This window comes from Prinia subflava, chromosome 12 (genome assembly GCF_021018805.1).
Source record: "Prinia subflava isolate CZ2003 ecotype Zambia chromosome 12, Cam_Psub_1.2, whole genome shotgun sequence".
In the NCBI taxonomy this organism is placed as follows: domain Eukaryota; kingdom Metazoa; phylum Chordata; class Aves; order Passeriformes; family Cisticolidae; genus Prinia; species Prinia subflava.
Genome location: NC_086258.1, coordinates 15,873,882 through 15,883,527, shown reverse-complemented (window position 1 = coordinate 15,883,527; position 9,646 = coordinate 15,873,882). Strand labels below are relative to the sequence as shown.

Sequence of the window (9,646 nt, the reverse complement as noted above, 5' to 3'; positions counted from 1 at the left end):
CGGGAATGGGGCGGGAATGGTACGGCGCGGAGGTGGGAGTGCGGTGGGAGTGGAAGGGGGAACGTAGAGGGGCGGGCGGGCCGAGCCGCCATCGCACCGTGCCCGCCGCGCCCCCTCAGATCGCGCTGGGCGCGGGGTCCGGCGGAGCCGCCCGCGGTCCCGCTGCTCGCCGGCCGGCGGCACGGCTCGGGCGCAGGCTGTGTACGAGGTAACTGCAGCAGCCCCAGCGGGGCTCCGAGCGGGCTGTGCCGGGCGGCAGTGGCACCGAGAGGCCGGCCCGGAGCGGGGCACCGGGAGGGCGGCGGTGCCGCAGGTACAGCAAGCGGAGGTGCTGCTGCCGCACGGGTGACCGGGGCCCCAGGGACCTGCTCGTTCCTCAGCTTCGCCCCAGGACGGGCGCGGGGTTCGCCTTCCAGGGCCGTGCAGTTTCTCCCCTTTTGTAGACACTTGACACCGGTTGGGTTTTTTTGGTCCTTTTCCCCCCTGGTGCTTTGTCTCACGTTATTTCCATTTCTAGGGGTATGGTTTTGTTGAGGCACAGGTATTGACAGGCTGCAAAGGCAGCGAGCGCTGTTGGTAAACAGCAGTAACCTGAGGATGGGCAAAGTCAGGCAAGTTCACAAACAATAGTTTTTCACACGGCTGGCGCCGTGCACTGTAATAAAGTCTGCTGTAGCAATACTTGGATTTACTGCTTTGAGGCTGTGCCTCTCTTCTGTGGTGGTTCCAGTAAGGTGAATCACACAAGGACTGGTAGCTGCTGGTACTGTTTCATTTTCCATGTTGAATAAGAGAATAATGTGGTAAAGGCTCAGTGTGGCCATACTGTGGTATCCCCCCTGTGTTCACATGTCTGGGGGTTTTGGTCCTTTAGTGAGCAAAACTTGAAAATGTTTACTGCAGAATTTGTGGTATTCCTAAGTGGGTTTAACATCTTTTTTCCACACAAGAAATACAGACGTGCAGGAATTGGTGTGGTTTTGTGAAGGCTGACACTGCACCTGGGGATTCTGCTGTATCTTGGCCAGGGTCTGTGGTGTGACCCTGCTGCCAGGAGCGCCTGTGCCACCTTTCCCTGTGTGTTGGGAGAGTTCCTTGTCCCTCTTGTCTTGGAAATAATTCCTGTTCTGGGTTGTGGCATGTGAGGGTTCAGCCGTCCACCTCACAAGGTCAGGAAGATTTGCTGCTACTGATACAAACAACTATTTTTTACATTAATGCTTTTGTAGCGGTTTTTGAAATGATGTAGTTCAGTACATCCAGGGTTGTATTTCCTATCAACCTGTTAGTGTGCAAGCCCATTTTGTGAGTTTTGGCCTGTTCTAAGTGCTTCACATGAGAAGTTCAGAGACACTAAATACCAGAGAGTAAGTTAAAAAAACATGAGACAACAAGAGACACAAAACACCATTCCTTTTCCAGGTAACCTCCAATGGAAAAAAAGAGATTGTCCTTGACGTGACATTATGTCATCCTAGAATTGTAGTCTGTTTTTTTTTCCTTTTTTAGAAGATTTTAATCACAAGGAATTCAGGTTTACCCTTATTTCTTCCTTATAAATTAAGAATGAGTTAGGATGTGAAATGTTTCACTACTACTACAGCAGTGTCCAAGTTCACAGCTGTTTTCAGCAGTGAATTATATCCATTTTGTCCTGGCAATTGTCTTCTTCCAGTTTGGTTTCAACTAATCAGTAATAAATACAATTGTTTCCAATGTCTGAAAATAAACATGGCCATGTAAATTTCAGAAAGTGGTTTCCTCTTTTTTTTTTTTTCACAGCAGTTTTGATCCTGGGTAGGAGCCTGTTCTTCGTGTGTCAGAACTCTTCATTTTGAACTTTATTTTAATAGTACTTCTAAGAAGATGTCCAGTACAGATCCCCTCACAAATACAGAGGAGTAAGTACTTTTTTGCTGTAGATGCAGAAATACAATTACTGGATTATAATAGAAAAATTCTTGCAGTTTCATTGGTAGGATCTTGTCTTGATGAAGGAAAATAACTTTGATATTGAAGCAGTCTGCAGTAACATCATAGAAAAGCTGACACCAACAACCAGTGAATTTACACATAAAGGGAGGAATTGTCCCTTAAGCTTTTCATTAAGTTAATCAGCACTTGGTCAGGACTAGTTTTGTAGAGATAAAACCCTGCATAGAAATTTTTTAATTTAATGCTTCTGAACTATGAAAATATATTTGTATATAGATCACTTCTTTGTACATTTCCTCACTTCTGGGGTACCTGCAGTAGCATAAGACTGGAGGTTTTGTGTTACAGTGCCTTACTTTTTCAGAATACTCTGTCTCTATACCTTTAATATTTTATATGTAGTATTTGGGAACCATATTTTTACCAATGTCATGAGATATAAATTAATTATATTAATTCTATAAAACTTTATCTTTTCCATTTAAGAGTTGGATCAGATTCTAAATGTCAAACATGGATTCATGATTGAAAAGTGTAACTCCAGACCCTTTCCAAACTGCCAAATAGCCGTGCCAATACTGTCATCAAAACCAGAATTAAAACCAGGCACAGGCAGCTCTTGTTGGACTTACTGTGTTTGCTGTATTTGTGCAATAGAATCCAGCAAAGAGTATTCAGAAGAATAATAAAACTATTTAACATAGATTTAGAATTATGCCACCTCATAAATAACTTGATTGTTTTGGAAAGCAAAACCACAAAACATTATGAAAAGCTGACTTGCTTTTTACAGGGACCTGAAGAAGCCAAAACTCTGATGGAAATTCAGGGTATGTGATCACAAGGATTCGCCTTTCAGCTGTGGCATGCCAGGGTCATGTGAAAGATGAGCAGTTCACATGAGTAGCTCCTAGCTCACTGTATTCCAAAGGTGATTTTTCACATTAGAGATCAACAGGAAAGGCACCTAAAGCACTTCAGCTCCTGCTGATGGCAGGCTGTCATCTTCTGCACTTTTATTTTTTATGGGGGATGGTATCAAAGCTTCCAAGAATGGACTTGGTTATATGTTAACTGAGGTTTACCCAAACTTTAAATCATACCTTTCTCCTCTATGCAGGGGTTAGCCTCAAATCATTCATGCTTCTCTACAATTACAACGTTGCCCAAGCTTTTTTCAAGCTTAACAGTTGCCATGTAATGATGTATGTTTTCTTTTAATCTTTATAACCTAATCAGCAGAATGTATTTTGAATAATGAGTGGGTTTGGATGGATCACACTGAGTGCTCATCCATGCTGTTTGATATGGCATTCCTTTCCTGTGGTCCTTAAAATCTGAATTTAGGGTTAGTGAAGCTGAAAGGCTGCAGTTGCTGAATGGATTTGTATAGGACTTTTGTAAAAGGCCTTTGGTTTGTTTACAACAAAGATCTTGTGAATCAAACTGACAAAGATTTTGCAGATCTTTTTGTCATCTGCTAAATTATCCTGTATCCCATCTCAGTTGCTAAACCATGGCAAAACTTCCCTTGGGAAAGGCAAGTTATAATTACAAATGCTGCCAGAATAAAATAGTTCTCCAGCTGTGTGGAAAGGAATTCTGCTTAATAAAAATAGATAATTCTTGAAAATTTAGTCTTATTGATATTAAATTTCATGGAGTTTTGAGTTACAATTTTCCTAGATCTTTCTGGAAGTAAAAAGTAATTTGTGTTCCTCTGAGCATGTTCTTGAAAGGCAGAGGAGTTGCAAGAGAAACAATGATGCTGTCATTCATTAAAAGCAGCACAGCAACAGAATTTCTAGGTAAAGAGGGCTAGAAGCCTTGGAGGTGAGTTCAGGAAGCTGAACAAAGCACAGTTTACTTTGAAGAAGGGGTGGAGGACCAATTTTCTGAACAAGTGATGTACTACTGGTAATAACTCTAATAAAATAAGAGCAATAAGCCGAATACTAATTTATATCAGCCTAAATGGTTCATAAGTTTGTCATGTCTGGTTTAATAAAAATAACTTTTTGCTTTTTAACAAGGAAATTGCAGAGCCTTGAGCCGTGTGCTAATTGGGGCATTTCTGTAGCAGAAAATGTGATACTGGTTGGTCTGAGTGATGTATTTTGACAAATGCTGCTGATATTGATAACACAAATTGAACTCCACTGGTGTTAAGAACAGAGGTCATTTTGTTGGAATAAATCTATTGGTATTTTATCTCCTGTAACCTTGCCTAGAGCAAATCTAATTGATATGAGGCTTAAAATGGCTTTTCTGTGATGCCAGTAACACCAGCAGAGTGAGCTGAGAAAAGGCTACAGAGGGGCAAATTTTCATCTCTGAATGGATGTGATCACTGTGCCAGTGGGGCTTTTCACCATTTGGGAACTGGCAAGGCTGTTTTATATTCCATTTCCATCTCTGATCTGCTCCAGTCTGTCGTGGGTCTCCCTGCCCCTTCTGTGTGTGCACTGCAGGCTCTCAGGACTCTCTCCATTTGAACACTGTTCAGCACGTTGTCTCCCAGCAAAGGGATCCTTTCCCCAGAACGATTATCTGCTACTGAAACCACAGTCCCTGCAGCTTTAAAAAAAACAAACAACACTGTGTCTGAGATAAGCGTTTGCATTCCTGGCATAGCTGAGCCCTCCTGCTGCACCTCCAGACCTGACAGATGCTGTCTGATCACCGGGTTGCTCCTGGCTAGAGAGGATTCACCTTTCTACTTAAAGCCCGCAGTGAGCACAGGGTAGCTGGCGTTCATTTCGGGCTGCACTCTTGTTGTGATCTTTTGAGAGAGGGGGAGTAGCAGAGGTGCTTCTTTAAGGCAAGCCTGAAAGCAAACATTGATTAAATAACCGGTTCCATGCTCAGAACTTCTGAAAATGTGCATCTCTCTGCCAGACCAAGTCTCCTAGCACAGGTTCTGACCTTTGGGAACGGGGGTTCTGTTTGACTTCTTCAACTAGATTATTCTCAGTGCAATGACATAAATGTGGCAGTTTTATTTCCTTTCACAGAAAAGCACGTCAGCTTCCATTTCTAGAGAATGTACATAACCCAGGTTCTGTGTTGACTTTTGACTGCTGTATCTTGAAAGTCTAAAAACCAAGTTAGATCGTGGCACAAGCCAGTACTGTGATTGAGAATGAAAAGTAACAGCATAATGGCATTTGTTTCATTAATACTTTCAGTCTGCCTTGTTGGCTTTCCCTTTTGTGTGGCTGTCCATAATCCAGTCTGCTAGGAAGATTGCTTTAGAAAGGTCATGAGTTACAGCTTTTGACCTTGTTTGCAGGGAGCATGTAAATAAATTATTAGAAGAACAGGAGGAAGTGAGTTTCTTTTAATCATCTCATTTGCCTTTGGCTGCTGGATGCAGATGGCTTAATCACAGTGTAGTAAATTTCCTCCTTTGCATTTATCAGTCTTTAAAGTTGCTCTAAATGGCCATTTCAAAGAGAGAAAAAGTAAGCATTACCTCTCTAGGTGAATTAGTGGATGTGACGCAGAGGCTTTCAGAGGAGATTAAGTAGGCAGAGACGCTCAGCTGGAGCTCTGTGTTTGGGTTTTTTAGTTGGGAGCAGGAATCATCCTGCTCATAACCTTTATCCGGCTGAACTGGAAACCTGCAGCGTGTTTGGGTTGCGTTGTCCTTGTTTTTCCTGCTGTGCTGAAGGATGTCCTTGCTTTCTCCAGGGGCTGAAGATGAACCAGAGCGTTTTGATGGTCTCTCTCTCTTATACTGGTATGCTGAACCATTCAGTTCTGAGGGCATTGCTCTAGTCTGTAATTGGGCAAAGGACAGGAAAGATCATTTGAAAGCTGTGGGTATTTTCAGCTTCTTTTCATCAGCAGCCACAATTTATAATTCAGATTTTTGTGTGTCAAGTAATGTGTGTTTTGTGAGCAAAGTGTATTATTCTCCCATTGATAAACATAGATAAATATTTTGTTTGTGCACATTAATGACTTAGTAATTTCTCAGGAATAGAGATCAAAAGGATATCTGGAGCTGTATGTTCTGATAAGTACTAAAAGAAATGAAACCCAAAGTTGTTGAACTTCCTTGTGTTTGCTGCTAAAAAGTAGTAGAAGCAGGTTTTAATTGCACTTACTAGAGCATCTACACAAAATGTTGCACACTTACGTCTGTTAGCATTCCAGGACTTCAGCTGGAGTTTAGTATTTTTTAGTGAAAGAAGGTTATAGTGTACTTTTTGGTCAGTTTTGCTTGTTTATTTCATCTCTTGCCTCACATCTTCTCTGTGTGCTAAAACCTTGCTTTAAAGTACTTTTACCTGACCTCAAAAAATGAGTACCAACATCTGATTATTTAATTTGCATCTTTTTCTGCAAAGAACATTGAATTACTTTGTTACTCCTGCCAACTGGTTTAGGAGCCTTTTTTCTTATTTATACTGTTGAGCATGTTTCTAATGCTCTGGGAGAAATATTCTAACATTTCATGAATATTAAAAGTGATGACATAAAATAAATGTTGGATAAATGACTGAATCCAAGTCATTTTACAGTGAAATGGTTAAAGCTCTGTTTATTTTATTAGAACTATGACAAGTAGCTTGACTTGAAGACCTAAATTGTATGGGGAAAAAAACCTCTTAACACTGAAAGTCAACTAGGTGTGATAGGCTAAAAAAAGCCTATCTTTGTAGGCAAGTAAAGACAAATCTTTGTCTTTACTTTTAGGTGATAAAGTAATTTTACACTGCATGTATTAGAGGGATTTAGACTTTGGAGTATAAACAGACCTGAGTAACTTGTAAAAGCTGTCTGTCCAAAGTGTCAGTTCTTTCTAATTGTAGGTGGCAGCATCACAATTCCAGTGTTAGAGAGATCTTATTCCTCTCCACTGTGCTTTATTAGTTGTGTGTTCTCTGTATCCTCTTTCTCAGAATCCATTTCAGTTTCGTTAGGATCTCTCTTTTGAAAGTATTGCTGATTCCTTCTGAAAATGTAGATCCTTTCCTACTAATTGTCCTGTTCTTAGATTTGATCATATTTCATGCTTGTTTTATATGGTAGTATATAAAGAGGTTCTACAGTTTCTGGAGAACTGTAAACTTCAGACTCGAAGTCTGAGATTTGATCTTTTCAGACTTCACAAAAGTAAAACCTCCGTGTGTCAGTCTGTGCAAGGTTGAAGTAACTTTTGTTCTTCCTTTTTAATTTTAACAAAAAAACTGCCATGTGAAAACTGCTGAGAGGGAACAGCTGACCAAAACCAATAGCAGTAGTAGCAAAAGGCAAGAGATAAAAAACCAGAATAATTGCTTATTTTAAAGATCAGTGTACCTTGTTTAAGATTTCAGAGATGGAGACAAATCAGGACAAAGCATGACTAGTATGCTGTCCTTCAGCCTCAAAACAAATTTGTGGGATACTTGCAGTGACAGTGCTGGGTAGTAATGCAAAATGCTCTGTTCTTGTGTTGGAGTAGGGGGTTGTCCAAAGGGTATTCTTAAAGAAATATCAGATTTTGGGATTTATTCTTCCTTTCAGGCTGTGATTAAGTAGAAGCAGTTTGATTCACTTTTAGCCTTACAAAAGGTACCTTATGCTGTGACATATCATGGCAAAGTCATGTGCAGGTCAAACACACACCAGATATTCCGGGTCTCATTATTTCTTTTCAGCTTGTGAAACAAATGCTTCAAGAAATATTACAGTGAAAATTATATAGTGCTTGAAGCACAGGTTTACTTTTTGTTTCTAATGGTTATTAGAATTATTAGGTCTCTTCTTGTGGCCAGCCTTTCTAAAGCAAAGGCTAATTTTGCAAATACTTGGAAATACGAGGTTTTGGGAAATTGTTGCTTTTCAGAGCTAGTGCTTCTGCCTTGATAAAAAAAACTTCATCCAGTTTTCTTCTACAAAACCAAAAGAACTGCAGGTGTTCTTTAGGAGCTGAGTCTCTTGGCTACTGCTAGAATTTTAAGAACATTTGGATCTTCTGGATTTTTCCCTTCCTTCTGGCACAGCATCTTTTAGTGATGTACTCTGGCTTTTGCAGATATACCCGGTTTCAGGCATGAGAGTTCAGGCTTGTGCTGGATTAGGTTGTGTGGAAGGATTTGGGTCACTGTGTCCTCCAATTTGATCTTCTTTCCCACCCTGCTAATGAATTCTTGTTCCATTTCACTGGCACCCTCTAGAAAATACAACTCTTTATGTAATGTAGAACAGTATGTCAGTCAAAGCAGGAAAACCTCAGTGGTGCTTCTGCTCTTTTCTAGAAGAGATCTGCAGAGTCTTCTCCAAAAATTGTGCAATGAAAGGACAGAGGAGCTATAATACAACTTAGATTTTTGTACCCATAATTCATCAAAATTAAAATAAAACCTGGTAAAGGGTAATCTGGATTTACTTGTGTTCTTAACACTCTGTGTTCCCAGAGCAGTGTGCGAGTCATGAGTCTGAGGAAACTGTAAATTTAGCTTTCAAAACTCTAGATTTACTTTGTAATCTTTTTAAATTCGGTTGCATGATCAACTGCCTTCAAAATTTTCCTCTGCCTTTAGACAATTCCAAGTGCCATCCTGGCATTTTCCCTTGGGGTGGGAAGGTGCACAGAGGAGCAGGCAAAAGAGTTTGGAAAGAATCCTTTTTTAAGAGAAACAAATCAATGCTGAGTGAAGAAATTAGGAGATTTGGGAAAAGATTATGTTCATAAATAGCCACAAAATTATATTTTAGATATCTTAGGAAATAATTTATGTACTGGTTTAGCTGTGCTTTTGTTCAAATACTCATTACCTGATGAAGACTGATTTTACAGTATTTTTTTTTGCCTAAATGTTAAGGTGGGCCAGCTTCTGGAATTTTGTTTATATTTAATCACAATCCTTTTATTACACAAAATGTGATTCCCGATTCAGCCTGAAATTCATTGGGGGAAAAGGAAGTAAACTCTGTATATTTATTGTACCTTTTAATCTGATGAGTAGATTGATTTTTGGCTAGGGAGATGGTAACTCAGACATATCCAAGAATATGAAGTTGTCAATGGAGAAAACTGGTTTAGGTTTCTATTTGAATTGAAAACACAGTCACTGTAATTTCTGTTTACACAGCTCTACCTACATTTCTGTAATTTAATAACTTTTATTTTGTTCCTTAGGACCATTATGGGCCCTCATGGAATTAATCGAGCTGTTCACCGCATCTCTTTCTCTGATTGCCAGAATGGATTAGGTAACTGAGACTGCACATTCTGTTATTCTGAATAAATCAAACCTAAAAACACCTGGGGAGCTTTGCCAGCTCATACCTGGCATCAAGAAAGTTGATTTGGCTTTCGTGGATTTGGCTGCAAATACATTTAGCACAGTAGGGGGAATAACCAATTTTTCATTTTTGCCTTTTTGTTTGTTGTTCAGGAGTTAAAATTATTGGAGGTTATCGGGCACAAACAGCAGAAGATTATGGGATTTTCATAAAGAGAATTCTACCTGGAGGGGTTGCTGCTGTAGATAGTAAGTAATTTAAACTTTTTTGGCTGCAAACAAACTGCATACAAAAAGCTGTCAAAAGAAGTCTTTATTTTACTTTGTCAGTAGGGATATTTAAAATAGTATTGTCTAGTCAAGAATTGGTTCTAAAAAACCTTCTAGCTGATTTTATTAATGTCTAAAACATTAATATATCTACACATGGTAACTTAAAATAATGTTAAGAGCAAGATTTAAATAAAATT

General features: G+C 39.8%; 1 protein-coding gene across 7 annotated transcripts in view; it reads left to right on the top strand.

The window, feature by feature from the left end:
• The first annotated feature begins 31 nt into the window (after positions 1-31).
• STXBP4 (syntaxin binding protein 4) overlaps positions 32-9,646 on the top strand; it is a 65,826-nt gene continuing 56,211 nt past the window's right edge. For 2 of the 7 annotated variants that reach the window (XM_063409477.1, XM_063409470.1), the window contains exons 1-3: positions 5,610-5,677; positions 9,071-9,144; positions 9,330-9,425. In XM_063409477.1, the coding sequence (XP_063265547.1) occupies positions 5,610-5,677; positions 9,071-9,144; positions 9,330-9,425 (238 nt within the window). Of the gene's footprint in view, positions 314-1,782; positions 1,902-5,609; positions 5,678-9,070; positions 9,145-9,329; positions 9,426-9,646 lie in introns of those variants that run through there. The other 5 variants (XM_063409473.1, XM_063409472.1, XM_063409471.1 and 2 more) reach the window with 5 other exon arrangements.